Source organism: Stegastes partitus, unplaced genomic scaffold (assembly GCF_000690725.1).
Source record: "Stegastes partitus isolate 25-593 unplaced genomic scaffold, Stegastes_partitus-1.0.2 Scaffold251, whole genome shotgun sequence".
Lineage (NCBI taxonomy): Eukaryota > Metazoa > Chordata > Actinopteri > Pomacentridae > Stegastes > Stegastes partitus.
In genome coordinates, this window is record NW_007577982.1 from 21,113 (window position 1) to 48,493 (window position 27,381).

The 27,381-nt window shown below is 41.2% G+C and overlaps 1 protein-coding gene across 1 annotated transcript; it reads right to left on the minus strand.

Annotated features, from left to right (window-relative positions):
* Nucleotides 1-27,282, minus strand: map3k3 (mitogen-activated protein kinase kinase kinase 3). The gene is made up of 17 exons (XM_008281915.1): nucleotides 26,082-27,282; nucleotides 21,078-21,146; nucleotides 20,439-20,560; nucleotides 17,110-17,150; nucleotides 16,567-16,666; nucleotides 15,020-15,133; nucleotides 14,728-14,848; nucleotides 13,833-13,966; nucleotides 13,397-13,470; nucleotides 13,176-13,243; nucleotides 12,232-12,327; nucleotides 11,934-12,095; nucleotides 10,998-11,146; nucleotides 9,676-9,807; nucleotides 8,204-8,333; nucleotides 7,884-8,061; nucleotides 1-3,057 (listed from the first exon to the last, which is right to left on the minus strand). The coding sequence occupies exons 2-17, from the start codon at nucleotides 21,079-21,081 to the stop codon at nucleotides 2,811-2,813; spliced, it is 1,872 nt and encodes a 623-aa protein (XP_008280137.1). The 5' UTR covers nucleotides 21,082-21,146; nucleotides 26,082-27,282; the 3' UTR covers nucleotides 1-2,810.
* Nucleotides 27,283-27,381: the final 99 nt, after the last annotated feature.

The following is a 27,381-nucleotide window of genomic DNA, read 5'->3' on the forward strand; positions in this document are numbered from 1 at the left end:
TACACGTATTTAAAAACTATTTATTTGTTTTCAAGAAAGGGCATGATATATATATAGGTCATATATAACATACTATTCTTTTCTTGCTGTAAAATAAATTTGATACATTAGACTTTGCACTGCAAGTCTTGTCATGATACATATCATACATTTACATATATAGATTTCTAACAACTATTTTGTGTTCATTTGCTTATCCCAGGGTCCTTTTTTTTTCTCAAACAGAACCACATTATTTTCAACGCTGAACATATTTTAGCTGCCTTTAGCGTGTAGCAGCTCCGTAGAAACACTCCTGTATTAGCATGAAGGCAGCAGCAAGCCCTTTGCCCAGAAAATCACTTAATACTGGACTCGTTGTCTGAACCCTGGGATAAACAAAGTCGTCGTCTGGGTTGAACAGCGAACTCTGACATCCAGCGCTGGCTCCGATCCCGCTCGTCTTTGGCTCACACACATCCCTTAATTATGTTTTAATAACACTGAGATCACACAGAAAATATTCCCGGCAGTTTCTTTTGTAAGTTTAGCCTTTAAAGGTTTCATTCATGGGACCTCATAGATTTGTCGAAGCACTACGACCAATGATGTGAAGTTTCCATAACCTGTCAGGTAATACTGTCTTCTGAATGTATAGCTAAGGATGTGTGAGAAAGAAAAAAAAAAAAAATCTGCACTGGAACAAGAACCAGGCAGCCAGAGTTCGTTTTTCCACCCATTTTTCATTTATAAACCCCAATTTTGTAATGTCGGCAAAACCAGCTGCTTTCAATGATTTACTTTTAACAACACTAAGTCCTGAATGCATCATTAGATTTGACACAGTCTGAATATAAAAAATATATTTATACATTTATATTTACTTATAACATCTAATTGGAATGGACATGGGGATATAAATAAAAGTGAGCGAATTTTCACATTTGAAGTTCAAAAAAAAAAAAAGAAAGAAAGAAAGAAATTTGAACAAAACCCCCATAACATTCATTTTACATAAAAGTGCATCTGATTTAAATTGATCCTGAAGCTAAAAGCTCCTCATTTTGGGCCAGACACACTTGAACAGGAAGAAGGCAACAGATTTTTTTAAAAACTGAAATTAACTTTCAAACCAATAAAAAGCAACATCTGCTTTACTTTTGATACAAAGCTGATACCAAGTCTGCAGCATCATGTTTCATCTGCTCCTGTTTTGGCACTTTGTCGGCTGAGAACTCCTGCTGTATTGAAGAGCTACAAGAGGAGGATGGTTGGCTGGTAGAAGAATAAGTCACAGTGAGGCAAAAGGCAGAACAAGACTGAAGAGTCCAGACAAAAAGAAAAACTTAAAGAGCCCATATTATGCATATTTATAAGTTCAGAATTTGACTTTTTGGACCTACAATCATCTGTTTAAGTGCCTTAATTTTTTTATTTTTAAGCATTACTTTTCCCGTACTGTATATTGCTACAGCACCTTTGGGCTTTGAAAGTGTACAGACCACTGACACGAACAAAACATTTATAGAACACAAAAAAGTAAAGGGAGAAACTCAAAAGCATAATATGAGCTCTTTAGAAGGAAAAATCCACCAAGACTATTGAATATAAATTCCTATGCTGTATGAAATCCACATATTGTCTTAGATGTCCTGGATGCATTAAGGCAGTGTGGCAAACTAGGTAGCTTTACAGGTAGAAGGACATCAACAGGGATAGTGAGGGGAATGCTTTTCTACATCATCAGCATACACCCATCAGACAAAACATTACAACCACCGGTATATTACTGTGGAGTCTCAAAACAGCTCTGACCCATCAAGGCCTGAGAGCTTTGTTTTAATGTTTTGGCTCACTGGTGTATAGCAGTTTGAGCCGGTCATTCATCAGCACTCCGTTCAAGTCATCTCAGATAAATTAAGAATTGATTATCTTAGAAAAACTTACAAATTTACAAATTTTTAAAAAACATTATCTGGTTGAAAACATGTTCTGTTTGCTGCACCAGGAGTTACCACTTGAGTAGCATCTTAAAAAGTTTATGCCACAAACAGAATATTTGTAGTATCTGCATCCATTTAGAGAAATGGATGCTGTTGAAATGTAATTGACAGGATGACAATCTGATCCGAGTATTAGTGGTGCATCAATGCCTACTGAGGATAACGACTTTGTTATTATCATAAACTGTAAGGTAGCTAAACCACACTAAGTGTTTTCTTAATTTGGAGGGGCAGAAATCAAAAGTGCCTTAACAGCTTAAATTAAGAGCTGAAGTTAAAGAGCAGAGATTCCTTTGTGGAGAAAAAGACAGAGATAGAAAAAAGGAGAAGAACCCTGTCCAATTAACGCTATTGTGCATCAGTGGCATTCTGCATCCACCGGGCAAACTCAGAGCTTTAGGCCTGTTATAGCTTTAAAATGGTGCACAGCTAAATGTTTCAATGTCAAACACTTTAGGGATTCCTGGTATTTCTCACGACTGCATAACAACTGAATGTAAACACAGGATGACACAACTGGTGCATGAGCTATGAGTCCATAATGCTGCCGTTGGGGTGCATCATTTGTGCCTGTGTGTGCAGAAATCACACACTTGGTCTGTGTTCTGTTTCCTCCTTGTGGAGGCTCGCGGAAGAGCACATGCTGGCTTTCAAGGCACCGTGTCGACTGCTGTTGTCAAACTGTTCTTTGGATTTGTATGTGAGAATCTTCTTAGAAGCATCAAAATGCTTAACACTGACTTCCATGTCTGGATTTTCCACCACGGAAGGGTTTCAATGGAAGCTACGGTTGCTGCTGAAGCTCCTGTGCGACGCTGCGGTTAAGGTTCAGAAACTGGGCAGGTCTGAGCACAGGATTTGGGAGAAGGGATGTCTGAGCAGCTCCTCAGCGCTGGGCCTGTGTTTGGCCTCCACAAAGATGCAGCGGATGAAGTCCCGCGCCTGGTCGGAGGTGTGCGAGGGCAGTAGCGGGTTGGTGGGCTGGGTGGCGATCTTGAATATGGCTGCCATGGCCTCGTATTCGGCCCACGGAGGCTTTTCTGTCAGCATCTCCACCACCGTGCAACCCAGGCTCCTGCAAATAACATGTATCAGTTTAACTTCACATGAAAATACCACAGATCATGTCTTTGCTGTGTCATTCTATATATAATCAACCAAATCTACCCTCAGAATCAGCTGATTATTTAGGTATAATAACTTCCATGTCTTTATTAAAGATATGTACAAGTTAGCCTTCACACTATGAATATTTTTCAATGTCCAGGTCTAAAACATGATTATATTAAAGCATGATTTTGACACGGGTGGATTCATGGCTAGAAGATGAGCCTGGTGTTGAACTATAGGTAAAAACCATGCCTCATGTGTACATGTGAAAGGTGTACATAATCCTTATTATATCTTTATTTTTAGTCTTGTCGTGCTTCTTCCATGCCTCATTTATATCTAGCTGTTGCAACATGTACATTTTCCCTTGTCTTATCCCGTCTTAAAATGAGACATTTCATACAAAGCCCTTGTTTTGACCGATCGCCTATCCCACATCGTGATATGACCCCTGAAAGTTTATCCAAAGCACCCACATTTCTCTGGTATCAGAAAACAGATAACAATAGGTAACAATACTTGTTTCCATTACTCTGTGTCATAGACATTAAACTGGTGCATTTTTGTCAATAAAACTGTGATATGTTGATTGACATTCAGTCAGACGGTACAACCAGCACTGCTCTCAGTAGACCATCCATCCATCCATTATCTATACACCACTTAATCCTCACTAGGGTCGCGGGGGGCTGGAGTCTATCTCAGCTGCAGGGGACACCCTGGACAGGTCACCAGTCTATCACCGGGCTACAGACAGACAACCAAGCACACTCACATTCACACCTACGGACAGTTTAGAATCACCAATTAACCTCAACATGGTAGTGGACTGTGTGGGAGAAACTTGAAGAGAATCCACACTGCATGGGGAGAACATGCAAACTCCACACAGAAAGATCCTGGGTGTCCTCACCAGGACGCGAACCGGCGACCTTCTTCCTGCGAGGCAACATTGCTAACCACCAAACCACCTTGCAGCCCCCCAGTAGACCAAACAATGGACATTTTTCACTCTGGTGTAACATCAGTGCATGTAAACCTGTGCATTAGGATTATTTATCCAATATCAACAGTGCTCATGCATATAAAAAAAAGGAAAGAAAAATAAAAAATTGTGCTGATCAGTCACAGTTCCTAACAGAGCTCAAATGTGTTTTTCATCACTGAAAATTTCACCTGTCTATCTCCTGAACGTATGAAGTTATGAGGGCTCAAACATGCTGGAAAAAACTCAAACGCACAACATTTTCTACACACTGAGGGCCTGTAACTTGGAAAATTGTCAAAGTATGAAGGTAAAATTTTGAAGCATGGCTTCATAAAATATAGAAAAGTTATTGTACATGAAAAAAAACAGCTGATTCTGAGGCAGTCAGGTGGGGGCGCTGATTGATTTTTCATGGAGTGATGCTCCTATTTGTCTCTGCAGCTCTGAAGGAATGTTTTCAGTGGGAAGCGTCTGCAGAGGGCCTCCTCCACCTGTCTGGGAGGTACAAGCCCTCCTGGGAGCTCTACTCCCCCTCCACAACCTGGAACATACCAACCTCTGTAATGACCTGTCTGACTGGCCTCCAGCCAATCACATCACTCCTCTGGTGGGTCGCCACCCAATCAGATTGCATAAGGGAATGTTGTGCACTCTGTGTGTGGGAGTGTGGCAGGAACTGGGTTACATACAGCAGCCTCCTCACTTATTAAAAGAAGTTTTTCCTTTTGAGAGCACAGTATTTCTGCCACTTAACAAGTTGGTATTTTCCCTCCGTTCACGTGTCTCAACCTGCCAGTCCCTGGTCTTAGGATCCTCTTTACAATGAATGGGTTCGTTGAATTATGGTGTTTCTGCACCATGTTATGTACATAACCTCTGCCCCTCTTTCAAACAGAACTGCTTTTGCTGAGAGATAACAGCTGGTTTAAAGAATTATGCAGCTTTTTGTGTGAAAATCCTTCTGCAAGTTGTTTCTTGTACTTCAGATGTAAAACATCAAGACATCTGTCTCACCAGTGTTTGTTTGATGCTGGCAGCAATAGCAGCTATCACATATCTTTGGAAGAGCAAATGTCCCATTACTACTACATAACTACTGTAGATTACTTTAAAGGATTCAAGTGATGGAAGACGTATTTAATTTATATACTTGAAAGTAAAAGTGTTGCATTAACCCTCTGAATGCCAAAACTCAGGACCAAGTTAAAAAGGCATCATTGTGTTTTCAAAAAATCTGTTCATCAGAGACAGAAACTGTGTTTGTGATGAGATCTCAGCTTAAAATAGTGATATTTAATCAAAACTTTGTTGTCCTACATGTTTCGTTCAAAAAAATGCCAAAAGTACACAACAAGAAAATGTACACACAAAAAATTCTGCAACATTAATTGAGATAACGAGAGGAAAATCAAACATACATGATCAATAAAATAAATGCAGCATGGCTCATAAACAGGATACAGAGGAGCAAGTTGATACATTGAGCACGCTGAAATGTCTTTCTCAGGTTGATGTGCAGAGTAGGGTTTCAGGTTGGAACTAAAATATGAGTAGTTAAATATCTACAGTCTGAAGAGCCACCATTGTTCCCACTTTTGGTTACATTTGTGACATTAATAAATAAAAGAAAATCCTCTTTCGCTTTTATTGCTACAACTCTTAGTTCCTCTAAATCAAGGCTGAACACTTTTTTTTTTGCCTCATTTAATAAACCAAAGCTGCAGCTTCTGAATAATTTAAACTGTGCTGTAAGTTTTATTTTATGTTTTTATTATCTATTTAACTCCTTCAGTTGTGTTAAAATACATTTTTACAGTGCTCTATGTTCTTCTTACACTTTGTTTTAATGCTTTTTACGTTTTATGTGGAGCACTTTAAAGCGCCTTGTTGTTGAAATGTGCGATACAAATAAACCTGCCTTGCGATTGAAACTGTGCCATACTGCACAAAAGACTATTTTGAGTTTTATCTCCTTCTATCCCATGGTTGTGCTGTATTCATAGAATCCAGGACTTTAAAAAAAAAAAAAAAAAACTGCCTGTGGTTCAGAAGTATCAAAATGTGTGCTTAAGCAAAACCTTTATAGTATCAAAGTGTGCTGCTCTTGGAAAAAATCTGGGCGTTGTTTGATGCAGAGTTGCCTAAGCAGCAGCTACGACTTCTGCTTTCACTGACCTGCTTTGTGTGTGTGCCACTGGTTTGCTCCTCTATTTGAGGAGTGAAGAGAGGAGCAGAGTGCATGAGCCTCCCTCTGCCAGGACAAAGACTCTCCAGCACTAAGACTCCTGTAGCGCCTCCCTGTGGCAACACACAGTAACTGGGTCCAATACACCCCGTGCTCGCCAACCACTGCCCAACCTACGGGTCAAATAGCAACTCCTACTGCCTTGAGGTTATCCTCTGAAATGGAAAAGGCTGAGGGAGCAAACCCGGACAGAAAACATGGCTTGGATGCTGTCAGTGTTTTGAAGCATTGTTCTGGCAACTAATGCAGCCGAACTGACGCCAAGCGTACTGGTTCACCTTTGCTTTGGATCACTCCCAAGAGGGGAGTCTTGCTGCCTGGGCAACACAGGGCCTTCAAACAGCTTGTCCAGGCTTCTTGAGGCCTGAAGAGGAAACTCCAGCTTCAACAGTGGTAGGCCCTTTCTCTATTGGCTCAATAGAGACGAGTGCCAGGGGCTGCCTCCGTCTCACTGGGCAGTCAGTTAGGTTCTGCCCCCCACCGCCGACCTGCTTTACTGGGTGCACGAAGCTCTGGGATTTTTAAGCAACAAATTTATGGACTTTCAACGCTGTGATGGTGACTGAAGATATTATGGTATCACTGGATTATAATTTTTCTAACATTAACTTGTGAATACTGTAGTACTTTAATGTTTTAGTTAACCGACACAGAGTTAATATCTTTTATAACTTTACAGACTTTCAAGTAGTTTATATTCTGATGCTGCAAAAGTAATGAAGTGGGGTAGAGATGTGAACTACAGTGAAACTGTAAAAAGGAACGTTGGGCCTTTAGCTTGTAAAAAGTTGGACAGTTTGCTGGAAACACAAACAAATTGTTGTCTTGTCCTGGTAGCTTTAAAATCTGGCAGGTTTGATGGGCAGGCAGTCTTTTAAAAAAAAAACTGTTAAATTGCACCTTTTTAATAAAAGCCAGAAATTGCACATACAGAGAGAATTACTGGGTTTTCAACTTTCCTATGTCCCTTGAACTACTTGTTGGTGAAGTGCTGTTTAATAAGAAAAGTTTATTCAAGTCACTTTATTCTGTATGTCTCCTTTAAAAACCCACTACAAATAAACTGTTTACAGTGAAGCCATGTGTGACTCAGTTGCAACTAACAGACATTTGATAAAAATTCTGTGATTTTTTTTTGGTTGAATTGGGCTGAACTGCAGGCTGTGTTTACGCAAGTTAAAAATGTAAGTAGTACAATATCTATAGTATGCAGAGTCACCAGTATTGACAACACCAATGAGCACTTGGAAAATGTGCATGTTCATGTTGTTTGCATGTTTTTTTCAATTGTAAATAAAAGAATGTAATCAATTGCAGAAGTTTAGTAAATACACACAATATAAATTACATTTAAAAAAAAGTTTTTCAAGGCTAAAGGAAATAATCGGTTTCATTACTTAGTGTCCTTCCTGATGCATCAAAAAAACTGCTACTTCTGCTCTATCCGCAGTCAGTTAGACTGTGTGTCAGTGTGTTTTATTACACTATGAAGACACCAGCTTCAGTCTGCAGCACCTGTGGGATCATCTAAGGACCAGACTGGACCTCCTGCTCTTACCAGACGTCAGCCTTCCTGCCGTAGCCCTCTCCGCTGATCACCTCCGGACTCATCCAGTAGGGGGTGCCGGTAACGGAGCGGATGCCGGTGCCAGACATGCAGATGGTCTGCAGCCTCTTGCTGGCACCAAAGTCTCCGAGCTTCACGTTGCCCGCTGAATCCCGCAGGATGTTGGCACCTGAACATGTAAATATTATATCTCACCAATCATCTTCCATATACAAGAAGGCCCAAACATCTCGAGGTTAAAAGTCTGTCTAAATATTTCTTCAGCTCCTAAACAGTGTGTTGCTCAGGTGTCTGTAGTCAAACAGGACTACCTTTGATGTCCCGGTGTACAATCATGTTGCTGTGCAGATACGACATCCCCTCCAGGATCTGTCTGGTGTACTTCCGGGTCACATTTTCCGTCAAAGCTCCGTAGGCCTTCAGTTGATCTTTGACTGAGCCCTGATAGGAAATATCACAACTGTTTCATTGCTTTAAAACATCGGGGCAAGAGCTGACATACTGTAAAGGTATGCAGGAGTGAAGACCACAAACCTGGACAGAGGGTAAAGTAGTGAAGCTAATTAGATGAAATATCTTTTAAAAAATATGCTTTTACTGAATCAGAGAGATATTTATATCTTACCTTTCTAAATCTAGTTGTTTACATTTTTTATTCTGACCACCTATGAAGAGTTACAGTAACTGAACAAAATATGTAATTTATACCAAATTTTGTACGAAGTTCAAATGTATTTCTGAAAGAACAGACGCAGAAGTGGAAAGGGAGGTAAAATAAAAATGTCAGAGTTGCAATTATGCGCAGAGAACATTAACAGAGAAACCTAAAACAAAAAAGTGTTGAGTTTTTTTTTTTTTCACCTTTTTCTGCTTTAGTAATAACATCATTTAAAATCTTTTTGGGTCTTTTTCAAAATAGACCCTCCCTACTCTGCCTCCATCATGGAGGGCAACTCTCATATTCACAGCTGAATGAAGCAGCCTTCATTAAGGGGGCTTCATTACGGAGAAAAACAAAACTTAGACTAAAATCTTTTTCAAATGATCAAACATCTATTATTTTCTAGTCAAGAGTCTGGAATATTTAGTCCTCACAAAGTGTACTTTTTAAGTTGTTCATGTGGGAATAACTAAATGTCTACCTTAGTTTGAGCAGTTTAATGTATGGTTGTTGCACAGAATGGACATTTCTACAGAGTATCTTCAATAACAAACACGACATGGCGTCGCAGTTAGTCGGTATTGATGGAGAATCGCTGTTGGTTTTATAACCCACTTCCATTTCCTGTTAATTGGTCTAGTTTGGCAACTAATGTGGTGGACTGTCCATGCGAACAGAGTGGAAGTGAGCTTGAAGAGGATGTAGTTTTTATCTTACTAGTTTGTTTGTTTTTTTACAAGTTAGGCTACACAATTACGGAAGAAGGAACCAAACACTGAGCCAAGATTAACCCTCTGAACCCCAAAACCCACCAGACGGTTTGAAAAACATGTCTTAAAAAAAAAAAAAAAGCCCAAGATACAACCGAGATGCCGTGAGTGAGTTAAGTATTGAAACAAATTTGAAATATAAGTAGTAAAATATCTATAGTATGTAGAGCCACCATTTTTTCCCTAGTATTGGTAACACCTGTGGGCACTTGAAAAAATGTTGGAGATGATGATGATGATATGATATATTCTAAATGTGATTGAACTAAAACACTAAGAAGAGAGGACAGATTTTGAGTTGTTGAAACAATTATTACTCTGAATGTGTAACATTAAAGCTGCCTGCACTCACCCCCGGCATGTACTCCATGAAAATAGTGAGGGTCTTCTCATTGTGGTCCCTCAAACAGCCGTAATACTGAACGATGCGTTCGTGATGCAGGTTTTTCAGCAGCTGGATTTCGCACTCCAAAGCACTGACCTCCTGCAGGAAAACATGGACAAGTAGGATTAACAACCACAGCTAATGAAATATAAAAGCTGTAATCTCTGAGCTGTGCATCTTCATTGATTTACTGTTTTCATTTCAGATGTGACTAATGTCCCCAAAGGCTCTGTCAGATCAGTTACCAATAATCACAAACAAATGCAGCCATAAACACAGGGATGACTAACAGCGATTTATAGCTGCGTGTGGAGTCTGCCGAGAGTGAAAACTGAAACAGAGAGTAAATGAAAACCGATAGCACAGTTCCCCAAAAGAAGTTCCTGTGTTTACATCAGAGAGTAAGGCCACAACAGAGAGGGAAGTCGCAAAGTAATCCCAAAGTCCCAACACAGAAGCCGGTCTAACAGAAGCAACAACTGATTCTGATCTGCTACAAGCTTGGCGGGGGAGGACTGGAGGAGTGAAGGGGTGATCGGAGGTCAAGGCACTGCCGACCCGTCACCCTCCAGCACCACAACACTCGGCTGCTCGCAGATACGGGAAGTGACAGTGCATGTTTTCTCTGCGGCAGACAGGAAAAGACATTAAAATGGGGAAGAGGGGGGTCGAGGGAGGAAGGACAAGCTCTTCGATGCATTCCACTTCTTGACTTATTGAATTTCTTTCCTGCAGATTGATTATTTTCTTTGTGCATCAGGGGACAAAATAAAGTTTGTGGCACAAATCCAGAAAACGTTTTTGATGGAAGATGGTTCACTCATTAAGCCCACGCTCGGCCGATCACGCTAACTATCTGCATTCCAGCATAACGGCCTGAACAGATTAACACATGAAGTCACTTTTGGGCACTTTTCCAGCTGGACATCGGAGCAGATTCAGGGTTTGTCACTAAAAAACAAACTTAAGTTAAATATCTTCCAGTAAAAGACAATAATGTCATCATTCAGGTAAAAGAAAGGAGGTCATGATGCTGTTTCCTGAGAAAAACAGCAGAAATTTAATGCTCAACTAGGGGTAGCAAAATGTCAACATGCACATGCAATGTCTGCAAAGCAAACTGTATTTTTCTTTCACAACTGAAGCTGTAACAGGAGGCAGCAAGCCATAAAAAATAGTGGAAATATTCTGAAGTGTACCACAGAGAGAAGCGGCGAACACACAAAGAAAAACCCAGCATGGAGTCTCTGTAAAAACTTTCCATGTTAGTGTTAGAAGCTGCATCTCACCTTGCTGGTCTCTGGACTATCAGGATCAAACTGGACTTGCTTGGCAGCCAGTTCTCTCCCAGTATCCACATCGTAGCACAGGTAAACCCGACCAAACGCACCCTGACCCAGGAGCTTCCCTCGACGCCACGTCACTGGAGCACTGGGCGCTGAAAGAAAACAAACAAACGTGTAAACACACAGTTGCTTATTTCTATTTTGAATAAATATTTCCCCACTCATGATTTTAACCGGCTGAACACCAAGCAGTTGATGAAGGTGAAAGTCTTTGATTATTTATATTTATACATTTTTCCTAGCATCACAAAAATAGTGGCTCAACAAACCGTTGATAACTTAGATTTTTATTTTGTCTCATACTTGTTCTTCTATATGTTCTAAGTAAACAGGCTGCAGTTCAACTCAGTTCAGATGGAAAATCGCACATTTTTTGTCATATGACTGTTGGTTGTAGCCAAGTCACTAATGGCTTCACTATTTGCAATGAGGACTGTACAATTTTTGTTTTTTTGCAGAATCTGGTTTCAGCAAATTGTTGATCTTTGGTGAATTTTCTAATAAAACATGTAGAATATAGACATTATGATGAAATATCACAATTTCCAGGTTAGATTTTCTTAGCTTTCCTGACAGAAGTGCATATTACAGATGATTAGTTCAACGACTTGCAGAAAGTTTAAAAAATTTCATGATTTTTCCTGTTTTTGCAGTTTCTGGCTCTGAACAGTGTCATTTTGTCATTTAAAGGTCACGTGCCTGGTCCACCAGAGGAATTTAGAGGGTTAATACTGAAGTTTTTTCATTCCAACTATCAGCTTCTGTTTAAAAATATCCAGCCCTGGTATTGGCCTTTGCACCCAGCAGTGAATCATTTATTGTTGAAGAATGTTTGTCACCCTAAACAGTGACGTAATATTTAGTTAGGTGAGCACTCACACTTATGGGCCACAGAGCGATCCTGAGGTCGCAGCCTGCCCTGTGCATCGACCAGCTGCCAGCTGCCCAGACTCTCCTCGCTGCCGTTGAGCGACCGCCGTGAGGGCACCAGAGTGAACAGGTTTCCCTGCGGACGACGGATCCGTGGAAATGTTCGACGACCTGAAGGAGACCAGGAGAAAGTGTTGTTGAGACTAATATCATAAGATGAACAGGAGAGACTACAGACAGAGAAAATAATACAAAGAGAGACAATGAACATAATCGATGAATGTAGATTTGACCTTCTTAGTCTTACCTTCACTGTGGTCCTTGTAATGCAGAGAAACGTGGTACCTCCGAGGATAGGTGCCTCCCTTCCCTGCTACCCTGTCATACACATGATTCTCCCTGTCTGGAAACAAACATGCAGAGGGTCGCAGGTCAGCAGGATTACACTGTAATTCAATCATGTGTGTGCACGCTGGGTCACACTGCATTCACGTGAGCTACTTCTATGCTCTTTCTTTTAGCTTATACCTAGAAAGAACACAACAGATTTGAACTTGACTGTTCCTATAAGCTTGCAGCTGGTTAACACTAACTTGTGCATGACTTCACTAACAAACCATCACTATTAAGAGTCGATCAAATATTTAATAAAACATACAAGATCGTGCCGTCAGTTTGTGAAAGTTCAGTTTGCTGTAAACACGAACATGTCGCCGAAGTCATGTCCTGATGGCTTTAAAGACATTTATAGGTAACCCTCTGAACCCTTAAAGCTGCTAGCAGGTTATTTATCAGCCAGAAACTGTAAAAACAGAAAAAAAAACCTTGACCTCGTAGTGACTTTTAGTTTTGCCAGAGAGAAATTTAATCTAAAGATTAAAATCCACACTAAAAAAAGGATTTTTCAAATTGTGTAAAAAATAAATATCAAAGAAACTCAATTTTGCTATATCTTTCTTTTTTATTACTGGTATTATCACTTTGTTATGTCGCACAAAAGACATTTCTGAGTTCTCTCTACTTCTGGTCAGGGTTGTTCTGTTTCCATAGAGGTGCAGGACTCTATACTGCAGTGAAAAATGAGCCCACGGCGAGTGAAAATGCAACAACAGCAAAAAAATTGCCCAGAAAACTGCCTGGGGTTCAGGGGGATAAAAACGACACCACAAGTTAAACAGTCACAATATGTTGTGACTGTTTTTGCATAGTCAAAGGGAAAGTCTGGCTTTTTCTTGCTGTTTTGGCCCTCACCTGAGCACTCCTGACGATTATCAGGGTAACTCTTGGCTCTGTGCATACGAGACTTCCTCAGTGAAGGGCTGCAACAGAAAGAAGAGTGAGAGATGTTGAGAGCAGCAACAGCTAAAGTAGTTCTGAAACCTCCAATTATAGAGTTGTAATGGAAAGATAATAAAATGCGTAATGAGTCTCGAGCTCCTGGCAGGCAGCTTTAACGAGAGTTTGTTGGTCACCTGTCTGAGTTGCTGTCCAGAGACTGACAGCTTCCAGAAACCGAGTTCTCTGCGCTGCTCCAGGGATCCAGCACCTGCAGCGGGCACAGTGGAAAATCAGCGGTATGTTCCAAAAAGAAATATGTTTTGAAAACCTTCATTCTCTGTTGAACACCTAACATGTGTCTGGATAAACAAATGTGGGGACTCCCTTAGTGGTTTGTTTGACTTCTTACTCCCAAATTTATTTAACTTCTTAATAACTCAAATCCAAAATCCCTGAATATGAGCCAAGATGTTGCAACATAGACTACAAAGGTTCCATTAATGAGCAAAACCAGAGACGATCTTGATTTAAGATTAGGGGGAAAAAAAGCTGTTTATGTTGTGGCAAATCACAAACACACCATATGACTTCTATTTTATTTTCTCCACTAATAGTGAAGGGGTGACTCACGCACTGGTCGCTGGTCTCGGGGATGAACTCCCCCTCACTGTTTATGCTGGTGTATGAACCTTGGCGGGCAATCCTCTGCTGGCGTTCGGGGACGTAGCCGGGAGGCGGCGAACTACGCCCTGTGTTCTGAGAACCTGGGATCAGACACAAATTATGAGGGTAAAGGAAAAGATTATACACATGAAAAAACATAGAATTTAAAAGAATATGTGCACTTTACAAACTCGAGGACTGCAAAGTGAAAGACAATATGCTTTGAGTGCATCGGCTGATCACATGCATGCTCGGCTTTGCATGAATTCTGAAACTGTCGAGAATTATTATACTCTATTGCAGCTGATTTGGTTTTCCACAGTGAAAAACAAAGCATGCAGCAGCCGAGACTACACTAATACAACTCAAGGACACGCAGTAAGATTTGTGACGCAGTCGTCTCCCTCCTGAGCCACAAAGATAAAGAAAACTGCAAATGAAAGTGTCGGTTGCTGACATTCGGCCTCCAAAGAGCGACCGCGCGGAGCATTTATGGCCTGGTGGTGTCACAAAGTCAAGCTCTAAAGTCCTCCTGGAGCCACTGTGACCCCTCCTGCTCCTCCAGCAGACCACTGGTCCGCCACACTAATAGCATTCCCTAATCTGATTGGCTGCTGTCCAGCAGGCATCGTCTAGTGATGGTGAACAGGAAAAGGAAGAGGACCCATTGCGAGAAGGGGAAGCAAAAGAAAGAACAGCGAGCGAGAGAGCAGAAGGCGGCGACAGAAGGGAGATCAAGGTAAAAACTCCACATGACAGCCACCGTAACTGAATATTAACAAAATATTTCTGGCTTCTGGGAGAAATAACCCAACTAGATTTCCTGTTTGGAGTCAGTATTAGAACAGCTTAAGGCATGTACCAGTCGAGAGGTGGCGCCCCCTTGGCTCAGAGGATTGGTACACCGTGCTGACATCTCCAGTGGACTGAGACGACTTGATCCTCACCTGCTTGCAGGGCGCATGATGGGAGGGTGTAGAGGCCTGCGGTTCAAGAGATAAGAACAAGAGGTTTCAACACATCGAAAAAATATTGTCAGCAGAACAGTCAGTGTAAAGTAAATCAGGAACTTAGATTTTTTCACAACATGGCTCTGTGGTGAAGAAATGGCAGTGGTGCAATGGTATTCTGTGAATGCTCAGAGTGTGTCTTACGTTGCTGTGCTCCTGAGTGAGGAGCAGTATCCTTATGCTCTTCATGTTGGAGCTTCGGTCCAGCAAGTCAATTGCTTTGTCCAGGTCATCCTGACCTCGCAGAGGGATGGACAACTGCCAACACACAAGACAAGCAGGGGCACACACACACAAAGTCAACAATGCATATAAACAAATGCATGCCAAGATTCAGAAGCACACAAAGGCTGTTGGATGTGTTTTAAAATGCACAAATATTTAATCAATGAAGAAAACACAGATACACATGTATGCATGAGGCAATGTGTGACCAAAAGTTTCCAAGTACGCACAGACATGTGCAACATGTGCGAGCAGCAACCGTCAGGGTGTTATGTGGCACCTTGCTATCAACATGTTAGACATGTTTTTGTTTCCACTGGAAGGTGCACGTTTGTATTTTCAGCATGAACCTCAAAGTGGAGCAGTGAGCAAACATCACATTCTGTGTCAGTCAGCAGCTGGATTGTCCAACCTTCACGTGGAGGATCATCAGTGATGACAAGAGGAGGCTCTGTGGCTACCATCAAGAGACCAAACTGCAGTGTTTAACACGTGAATGTATAAGAAAACATTCACACGATCAGTCACGTGGACATGGTCACATGACACAAGTCAAGCAGTTCACGTCATATGATTTGGGCCACTCTACTAGCACAGGCTATCAGCTACTAGCTCAAAGCGACTTGTGCTCACCAACAGGATGTGGACTTGGATGTGGTCGGCAGGCATTAAGCATCACAGAAGCCTTTCTCATGGTGGCACTTAGCAAGCTGAACTCCCACAATGCTCCATGCTTGTCAACATGACACTGCTGGTAGTCCAACTGACCACCTCCTCAGTGTTAAACAATAAGAGACTCCACCTCATGGCATACCAGGTACTAGAGCTAATCGACAATACATTTTCTAAAATACACGTCCTTTGTCTTCTGCCTCATCGACTGACATATTTTTGACCAGTAAATCATTACTGGCAATTAATCAATTAAAGATTAATCATTAACATCCCTAATAACAACCACTGTTGGAAGAGGTGTACGGCTGCACAAGGAGACTACTTTAAAGCAGACGGTGGGCAAATGTAAATCAGGTACGAAGTTTGATTTTTATAGGAGCAATCTTGGAACTTCTTGATCACATCTTGCACAAGACAAATATGGCCACACACAGTCCAGACATGACCACACATCCACACACACCTACATAGAGATGACACAATAAGAATTGGCAACTATGTAGATAAATAATTAGCATAATAAGCATTTAAGTCATTTCTCAAGAAAAAATAGAAAATTAGTTTCTCAAATGAGGATGTGAAAGGGGGTGACAAAAGAATTTAAGAACTTAAAATCTGAGATTGTTAGTTGATTAGATCTGGACATTTGAATTCACTACAGTAGACAATCTGTCAGCTACTCTGAGTGTGTCTGGACTCACTGATCTACTACATTGTTGAGAGAGGTGAAGGAGGACAGGCTGAGTGCGGGGAGACGGAGGGTGAAAACACACACAGAGACTCCACTTTACCTCATTGTTCATATAATGCAGGTCTAGCTGCTGGCCAAACACTGCCTTTACTTTCTGCTGAATCTCCTCGAACTGCACAGGCCGCCCAAACATGAGGATCCTACACATGAAAAATCAAGAAGTCACACAGACAGACAGATTATGAGAAACCAGCTGCCAAGGAAACTGCTTTTGAGTTACATGCACACGTGCAAACAAAACACACACGAGCTGCTGTGTTCAGTGTGTGCAGATTCTTCTAAGTACACCTTGCATATTTGTGGTTTGTGCTGGCAGCCGCCGGCTAACCACAGTCCTTTCCCCTTCCATTCTCCAGCTCACATACCAGGCTGAATTAAGTTCTGGAGTGTGTGTCAGAGTCTGAGAAGTGCTCTTTCTCATGAACTGGAACATGTGACGAGAACAGCATGCCTAAGTGAATGTGTTTATGTCTCCTCTGTGCTCTCCCTGACTTGCATATGGATGTAAGGTATACGAATGTAGAATGTCAACACACACACACACACACAACATGCATGCAAATAAGGACCAAACCAAACTCACCTCCTTTCGCCTGAGAACTCAAACTTTATCCTGACATCATCCTAAAAAGAAAACAGAAGGTCAAAGAGTTCTTCAAAACCCACTTGCATGTGTAGCACAAACATTGTTCGCTGCCTCTTTCCCTGCTTCATCATTCACGAGAACCCACTTCCACTCATAACAACTGCAAACGAAGTTACTGAGGGTATTTGGATGGCAGAGAAGATGCTGTTCCAGCGAGAAAATCTCTTGTTTTGCAAGACTGCTTCTACATTTCAGGAAATACGCTTATTTGCCTTCTTGGAGAGAGTTCGATGAGAAGACTGGCTCCTGACTGTCAATGAGTAAATATGAAGCTATAGCCAGGATCCGGTTGGCTTTGCAAAGGCTGGAAACAGGCAGATCAGCTAGCTCGGCTCTGTCCAAAGGTAACAAACTTCACCTAGCAGCACCTCCAAAGCCCACCAATTAATTTAAGTTATTTGCCATTTGTTTAATCCGCACACAAACCCACAAGGGTAGCACTGCAAATTGGGGGATTCCTCTGGGTTAGGATTTAGGATGCTGACCATGAACTGCAACGACCTGCTTCAAATCCAGCCACAGAGCTCTGCTGCATTTCTCTCTCACGTTCACCTCCCTACTAACACTAAATGATGATGCCAAAAACAAGAAATACTTAGTTCAATCCCAACCAAGAAAAATACAGCCCAGAAATACTGTAAAATAGTGAATTGTGGTTTCAAAAAATAGTTTTTTTCTGCAGATTTAACTGTGAGGTTTTTCTCTACCTCTGAACAGAACCAGGCCAGCTGGTTCCCTATTTCCAGTCTTTCTTTTAAGTTGCTAGCTGCACATGTACACTCATCAGCCACAACATGAAAACCAATGACAGGTGGCGTGTACAACATCGATCATCTCATCACAATGAAATGTTCTGCTGGGAAACCTTGAGTCCTGCACTGTAAAAAAAAAAAAAAGCAAAAAAAACAAAAACAGAATCTTTGAACTTTAATTTTTGAGGAACTTAATGTTATATTGAAGATTTTCTCTGTCTTGTTAAATTACAGATAATAGTTTATGCAATTAATTTAAATTCAAACCATAAAAACTGTCAATGATGTTCACGTCAAAAATCTGTATTTTTATAAATGTTTTTTTTTACACTATTTTAAATCAGCAGAGAATTTTTTAAACACATATTTGCAATTTATAAAAGAAAAAATATGCATATTAAGAATTCAACAATGGTAAATAGTTTTTCACCAGATGCAGAGTTTACGTTACATATATTATCTAGTAAAATCACTGAAAAAAGTCTGTAAATGTTGACGGTTGAAACTAAATAGTGGCCACATCAAAAAATTATTATGTAATTTAAATCAGCAAAAAATACAATTATTTCGCAGACACTACTTTTTGAAATAAAATTATTTATATAAAATGTAACTTTTAGATAATTAAACTGCTGTTTTCCAGATTTTCCAGATAATATCTAATAAAAACTCTAGATCAGCAAAAAAAATGTCTTTATTTCACAGTTTTTACAACTTCAACTGTTACAGTGTTCCAGTTTTTTAACACAGTTTTCTGGCACCCTTGCTGCCAGATTTTCACCCTTTTTTGCCCAGTATTTTTTACATTTTTACAGTGTGGCATTCACGCATATGTTGGCATAAACAACATAGCTTGACATTTGTTGCAGGCTGAGCACAACCCTTCATGCCAACAGCCTGAGGACAGTGTCCCTGCAATACCCGTGAGGACGGCTGAAGGAACACTGGTTTTAATGTTTTAGCTAATCGGGGTATAAAATGTACAGATATAAGAGTCATATCAATCCTCTGATGCAACTGTTGCTGAAAGCTGGATAAGATTCTTTCCCATAATGTTGAGCTATTCCTTTAAGCAAACTGCACACAATGTCTGCTTCGGATGTTCTCTGTGGATCCAACTGTGGTCAAGAGCATGAGTGGGTGGGCTAGCTGGCCAAATTCCCACACAAGCAGAACATATTTTTAGAGAAGAAGCTGAAAATAACTGGATCTAATGAGTCTCAGGTGAAGGAGTAATCATAACGGTGGGTGGCAGCTTTGGTAATTAATCCGTCATTATCCTAAATTAGCCAACTCTGAGGGTCGAACATGCTTTAAAATATACCTGAATAACCGGTTATACTGTGCTTTATTATACCAAGCTTCCATAAATAAAATTCCATGAATGACAGACCAGTAGTTACTGGGAATAAAAATGGATTCTGTCAACATTTAAGACTCTCCTGACTTCTAAAGTCAGTGGGTACAACTTAAAGGAGCCATGTTGTGAACAGAAGGCTGTTCGCTGTCGGTTACAACACATCTCACCTTCACGATTTCGAAGCAATTTATTTTCAACATTTTTAGTTAAATTTGACATTTTCGCAGAAGCAACCTTATTGTTTTGGGACCACAACAAAACAGACAAATGTAGGTGCTACTCTGAACTCTAAGCAGTGTCTGGGTGTTATTTTTGTTTTTGATGCTCCTGTCACATTTCCCCTCACTGTGGGCTAATTTTTTACTGAAATATGAAGTCCTGCACCTCTACGGAAACAGCACAACCATGGCTTGAAGGACAGAGAACTCAGAAATGTCTTCTGACACTGTTAAAATGCCATAAATCATTTTTTAAAAAGCAAAAAAAATAATAAAATAGAGCTGAATTCCTATGATTATTTTTTATACAAAAAATTTGAAAAAAACTGGAATCAACCTGTACAGTATTTCTCCAAGTGACCACAAGTGTTAGCTATAGTGGAAAAATAGTGACTCAACATGTTATTGATATTTTACTACTTAAATTTTGAATTTGTTTCCATACTTGTCTTCTATCTGCTATGTTTAAGCACAGCTTGCAGTTCAGCCGTAAAGTCACAGAATTCTTGTTACATGACTGCTGGTCATTGATGAGTCACTAATGGCTTCTTGGTTGCACCGAGCTGCACAGAATTTGGTGAAATAGTTAATTTTTTGCCATTTAAAAAAAGAGACATACATTAAAAAAAATAGTAATTGACAAGAATTTTAAATATTACAGTTCTAAGGTTAGATTTGGTTTTCCAGTGGAGTGGCACTACCCAGATGTTTAGCTCACAGACTGACCAAAAGTTGAAAATCTGACAATTCCTCCTGTTTTTACAGTTTCCAGCTCTGATAAATGGTGCAATTTTGGCAGATTTAAAAACAAAAAAACAAACAAAAAAACAAAACATGCCTTTAAAACTTGCCAACAGGTTTTTAAATGTGTAACCAAACTGTTTCATTGTCAGTTCAATTATTTCACAGCTTGACTGTGATGCATCGACGCTGTACCTGTCTGTTGGCCTGAGCCGCTGGCTTGGGTTTGCCGCTGTCGTAAGGCAACACAGGCTGACACCGCGTCATCTGGAGGGCAACCAGGTCCTTCATTATGGAGTGGAGAGCCTGCCTCTCATCTGGAGAGCATAATGGGTTGGCAAAAAAACACACTATTAGAGCACAGATAGGAAAATGGATGGTGTGTGTGTGTGTGGCAGACAGGATCAGGAGTGATATGAAACCATGGGCACTTAGCTCAGCACTAAAAGGTGTGTGCAAACAATTAGTCAGTCGTGTTTAACTACAGCCATACTGAGACTATCCTGGGACAGCGTATGCGAGGCAGGAAAGACGTGCAGTGTTTTCGATATGCCTATTCCCATGTTTGATCTCAGGGCAAGCTCTGCCTTGGCTGGAGTAGCTCACGAAGGGAAAATATTTCCCTTGTGTAGCTTGGACAGACATCATACAGCCCCGGGGCAGCTGAGACAACCAGACCTCCATCTCCAGAACGCCGAAAAGCAATCTTTCACCTGACGTGTCTGCTGCTGCTGCTGCAGAGGATTTAGCCTCAGTGATGGCGTTTGGCGTGAGTTTTTATCTCGTGCTTTGAGCAAGCAATGTCTGCCTAACATCAGAATACACAGGACTTACTCATTGTAGCGTTGTTTGTGCAAAACAGTCTTCAGAAACTCGTCTCTGCTGTGCCAACCCACCCACAGCCTGCAGAGGTGAACACAGAAATCAATCAGTTATAAGAACAGAGCTTGTAATAACTGAGGTTGACCTGTTTCGCTAACTTTTTCTTATTTGCAGAAGGATGTGAATCATTGAGTCAGACAGGATATGACATATGACAAAGGTTATCAGTCTTACAAAACTCGTCAGTGTGCAAGTACATCAGCTCACAAAACATCAACGACATAAGGAAAGAGGTCTGAAAGCAGGCATGACAGAGAGGCTGTATTACACTCTTCTTATATAGCATCTGGGTAATTGAATTACATATTAGAGTGTTTCTCATGCTAGATTCCTTGCAGGCATGTAACCTTAGCCTGCACAACACAGACCTAAAGATTTTTCTGATTGAAAGCTTCAGTGAATGAGAGTGTGTGCAGTGCAGAATGTGTGTTGTGCTTTTGCCCATGAGAAAGAATGACAATTGGAAACGGCTGAAATTCAAGCTGCACTGGCAGCGATCGCTCTGGCCCGGTTTATATGGGAAGAATGTTCTTTACGAGAAGTTTTCTGCCATTTTAAATATCTACCAGCTTTAGACGACTCTGCTCGCACGAGCTGCAAAATCCAAACTCAGCCGTGTCTTAACTCCATTGTTGATGTTAACAAGGCAATATTATCGGTCCTGTTCAAGGCGTCAACAGCGTTATAAACTGAGGCATTTCCTTGAATGGAGAGGGTTTCCCTCAGATTTGTACCAATAAACCATGGAAGTTAAACTAACTCAACAAAGGAGAATACAAAGGAGCTCTTGTGACTCGGATGTCCTCAAACAAACTTCACAAATGGACCAGAAACTGCTTGGTAATGCTGACAGACCTGACTTACAGCAAGTAAAAGAACCAAAAAATAATCCTTACTCATTATACTGGAGACCAGGAATGCATCAGATTTTTCACCTTCCAATTCCAGCACCTCAATTTAGATATCTGCTAATACAAGGTGTAATCTAAAAGTTCTGGTCCTGTTTGTGGTGCATGCACATCACTGCTGATGAGAGGTGGGTCTGCGGCTGCCACCAACAGAAGAAACAGCAGTTTTTTACAAAAGAAGAGCCAAGAGTTCCCAAGCCTGACAAAACGCATCATGTCAGGAGTGCACCACGAACATGATCGGCGTTTTAACATTTCCCGTGGCTGTGCACCGAGAATTCGTCCGCCGGGGTCGGACTGTCAAAGCAGAGCTCAGTTGTAATGTCATTCAGTTCAAACAACCTGAACTGTGGTGCGGTGGCATTTTTATGTTCCAGCTGTGCTATGATTGAGCTCCCACTGCTTGATTACACATAGAAGAAGAAGAAACGGCCTCCAATAGCTTCCTCCCCTTCCCCAAAATGAAATTCAAGCTCAAGATTAGGCGATTCAGTGAACAACACAGATGGTGCTTGACATGTTTACGTAATGGGACGTTCATTGCAGGAGCACTAGGAGCAGTGTATCACTGCACAAGGAGACTACTTCAACAAGGATGATGGCCAAATTTAAATTAGGTACAGTTTTCAATTTTATACAAACTTTTTAGTCAATCTTGCATTCAATTCAACTCTCTTTTCTAAACATGTAGACTGTCTATACCACACTGTTTCCTTGGGATCCTTTATGCGGCCGAAGATTAAGACAAGATGCTAAGATGTCACGCTGACTTGTAAAAAAAAATCTTAAAAAAAAAAAAATCTCCAGAAGTTACGGGTTAGAATAAGGCTAAAGAACAACTAGTTTCATCAAGAGTATAACTGGGATAAATAAACAGGTCAAACAAGGTCAGAGAACAAGACGAACAGTGTCTGAGGACGGAGCCTGCAGCAGAGTCTGTCAGTCAGAAAGCTGTCACAGAGGAAAACAGGGACGCGGGAAACTTCTGTGCATAAAATAAGCAGCATCGGCACCTGAGGCAGCTCATTGACTTTGTGGATTTCTGGGTAATAATCACCCACAGGAATGCCGGGCACGTCCGTCTGTGGTCTGCGGAGCGTCGCCACATTGCCTCCGAGCTTCCTTCGCTCTCATGTTCCCCTGCCAACGGCGTAGGTGCCAAACACTTTTGTCCTTCAACCCTTCGAACTTCATGCTTTTGGCATTTCTACCCTATGAAATAACGTGGAGTTTATGAAGTGAGAAATTCTCACTGTGTCATGGAGTGTACAGTCACCTCAGGTAACACAGAGCGCCTGTGTACTACAAACTGTTTCCAAAGAGAACACTAAGGGTGCTTCATCAAGAAAGAAAACCTCAAATTGCGCAGCTCAAGTGACGCTTGTAGTCAACAACAAAACAACTAACCTCTCTGTCCAATCCTCAAGCTACCCTCAGCCTCTCTCTCCGGCTTCTCCTGATTTTAATTACCTCCCAAGCGGAATGTGGGGAATTCATTGGAGGACGAGGCTGCGCTCTACCAGTCCAGTCAGCTGTGCCTGCTTTATTTTCCTTGTATCACATTTCCAGGACTAGCAGGATTTACATGGATTTTCCTCCGCCCTCTCCTCTCTGTCTGCTTTGAGAGGTGTTTAGTCTGAAGCTGTTTTTCCCAGCCGCGGTCCTCTCTGTCTCAGGCCAGTGATGCATCTGGACTCAGGGCTTCACAGCAAAATCCCCTGGCCTGATGCGTCTCTCCCATTTCAGGTGCACATGTGCTTTTGGTTTAGGGCAACCCACCACATTTAAATATTGCAATCTCGACAAAGAGCCAGTGCTTGCCTTGGCAACGTGAAGTTTTAGAAAATGTCCTTTGTGGCGCTTTCACACAAAGAATTAGGTTGAAATATACATCTGAAATAAAAGCGTACGTATGACAATCTGAGGTTTGAAAATCCAGCTCATTCTGCATGTTGACATGATATAAACCATATGTAAAGTTATAAAGAGAAGCTGGCCCTCTGTGTCGCATGCCTGCATAAAATTATACAGGTATCGACTGCAGGAACAACCACTCTCTTTTGAGACGAATGCATTATTTCCTGTGAACGCATCACAAGAGGAGCCAATCAGGTATGACATTTCAGGTGTCACATCTTTACACCATCTAATCTGTCTCTTTCATCTTTAGTTCTGCATTTGTAGGTTAAAATGTCTGTGTTTTTCTTCCCTCCTACTTCTTAAGTCCAAAACAATCACATGAACTCATCCGATAGCCTATAATCTAGTGGTACTGAGACAAACGGTTTGTATTTACACAGCAGGTTTTGAAGCTATCTGCGTCCCTTTGATGCTGCATTCATGTCATATAAAGGAGCAACTGCAGGGTATTTCCTGGCTCAGAACTGGACCGTTGAGGGTGAGCAGTAGGATCCATCAGTAAAGAGAATGAGTCTCTGTTGCTTCATTTGACAAAAATGCGTTTTCCTGTTATTTAGGACTGTTTAATGAATAAAAATGTTTGTTATACTTGATTAAATGAAACACCAATTAACAAAACTGGCCACAAAACCTCTCTGCAGGAAAAACCATGAACTATGTAGGAACTAATGCAAAGACTGAAAGTAACACATTATGCACACATTTTATCACTGTGGGGGTCTGGACCATTTTTCCATTTACTGCTGCTTTGGATCTATTTATATGGTGTTAGTTACAGTTTATTTATAGATATATTTAACTATATTCAATTTATACTATGATGTACTTACTTTTAATCTATAAATCAGGGGTATGCTGTTAGAATCGTGAAATTCATTTGGTCCAGAACACTTTCTAGTATAACATATTATGACTTCTCTGTAGACTTGAGATATCCTGATAAATAAGGATGCGTGATATTGCCAATATTCATTATGCCAATACATATGCACTCATTTTGACTGATTGCACATGCACATATTTTTTTCTTGTAATTACAGAAAACATAAGAGTTCTCCTGCAGAGGAATTATAACATTATCATTCCTACCGTTATTGTGACGGCCCACTGGCAGGTGTTGACATGAAATACAACACTTTTTTTCTGTCCACATTACCGGGCAAAATAAGAAAACTACTTCAAGTTATATGTAAAAAACATGCCATATTCATTACAACTTTTTCTTGCTTGTTTTGTGAAAAAAAAAGAAACTCTGTGCTTGATCACAGGTTGCGTCTGTATTCTTTGCCATCTTGCATGTACCCTGTGCAGCTCTAGAACTAACATCCACAACGCACTGCACCAAGGTGATGCTTCAGGTACCAGAAGGACGTGAGTTCACCTGTTACAAAACTACCTCAAATCATCTCCTGATCCTAATACTCCATTACTTCCCAATACAAGTGCTTGCAATGGTTTAGATGTGTTTGTCACTTTCAATACATAATTTAATTCATTGCGACTACAAATGGGGTGTTGCTGCAAACAACATTCTGACACGATAAACATCATGTAGAAATATATAAAGACCTGTCTGGGCCGAAGCAAAAGCACAGATGCATGTATTTAAGAGAGCAATGGGACGAACAACTGAGAAACAAAACGAGCTGAAAGGACAAGGGCAGAAAATTCAACCTTTACAGCGAACCTGTTGTAAATTGAGAGAGAAATTACAGACTTTTGGAGCAGAGCTGCTCAAAACTCTAGATGAAATGTATTTAATGGTGTTTCCTGAAAGAAAGTTATGTGATAGACATTTTTAAGCAAACACTGACGAAACAGATGATCCTTTTTTTTGTGTGGTAAATTAGTTTTGGTTTTTTTTTGTAAATATAGCACAATAATAGGTGCAAACATTTTTAAGACTCTTCATCCTTAAGATGTGACTACTTTGAGGCCAATAAGATAAATAAAAGTTTCAGGACTCACCTTCTAATTTGGGAAATATACCCTCTTAAATAATCAGAAACATCTTCATTAACAGGTTTTGATGAGCAGATGAACCCTGTCTTTGTTTTTCTGTATCAATTGAACGCAGCACAATCCCCACCTGTCACCCCCGTCCCGTGCGCATGCTCACAACACTCACCTGTCGACTCCGGTCACCGGTGTCTCGCGGCACAAATGATGACGCAGTAGGTCCAGCCGTTGCTCACGTCCATCGGTGTCCCCGGTCACACCGACACACCGGAGTCTGAAGGCGCCATGGCGGGGCTGACCCCCCCCAGGTACCGGGGGGCTTGTCCTCGGTAACGGAAGGTTGGAGCGCGCGCGCACACACACAAACCTGACTCTTCCCAGGTTGTAAAAACAATCAGACAGCTGAAAATGTTCCGATGGAAAAGCTACATCAAACTGATCCAGCTGTGGCCCGCAGACAAACTCCCGAGCCGCCGCAGAAGTCTCTTCGGATCTCTGGAAAACTCACATTTCCCAAACATTTTCTGAAGTCGCGCTTTTCAGGCTTTTCCGGAGTGAGAACTGTGTCCCCGTTAAAAAGCTCCCAGAACCAGGTGTAACAGTAAGCGTGTGGCCCGTATGAAATCCATTTGTGCGTAACAGCTCGCCAGAAGGAAACACCGAACGATTTCCGTGATTTTGATGGCCTCTCTTCCTGCTAACATTGCAGATTTTACTCGTCTGCGTTGCCAGGTTTGAGTCCAAAACGCTCTGGGCTGCAGATATCGTCACTTTTATGACTGCGCTGCAAAAAACTGCATGGCATCACAGCGTAAAGGTAAAAAAAAAAGATAAAGGCCTTTGTGGCCTGAAGTCAAAAGTACAGATGACTTTAATTCAGAGAGACGTGATGGACGACTGAGAAGCAAAACAGGACAATGGCAGAAAAAAAAAATACCACCTTTAGCCGTTTATTCGCACTCCGAGAGAGTTGGATAAAGTCCATCGATGTTTGGAATTCGCGTAGCTCCAGAGACAAACTGGAATAAAAAAAACAAAAAAACAAAAACACACAAACTGTAGCAACTCAGTCGTTTGTGTCACAAAGTTGCCGAGCGGTGTCCGGAGCCAAAGCAAGTCTTTTCACAACCAAAACAAAGCAAGAAATGATCTTCAGTCGAAAACGTCAAACTTCCTGACAGAAAAAAAAACACACACATATCGCCTCCGGAACGCGCTTTTACGCGTCCGCTAAGTCACGAAAACGCTGCGTAAAGGTTCTATCCATGTTCTCCAAACGTCTGAGCTGCCGTCGTCCACACGTCTGTAATAACAGCGAGTTATTCCCAGCGGGTTTCTCGTTACTAAACTCTCCAAATTAGCGCCGTGCAGCCGCGGGCGCGCGCTGTTACTCGGTGGAAGTCTTTCTGCTGGAGCGCGTGCACAATGTTATTAAAGGGGCGGGGCTGCTGTGACGTCTGTGAGGCGTT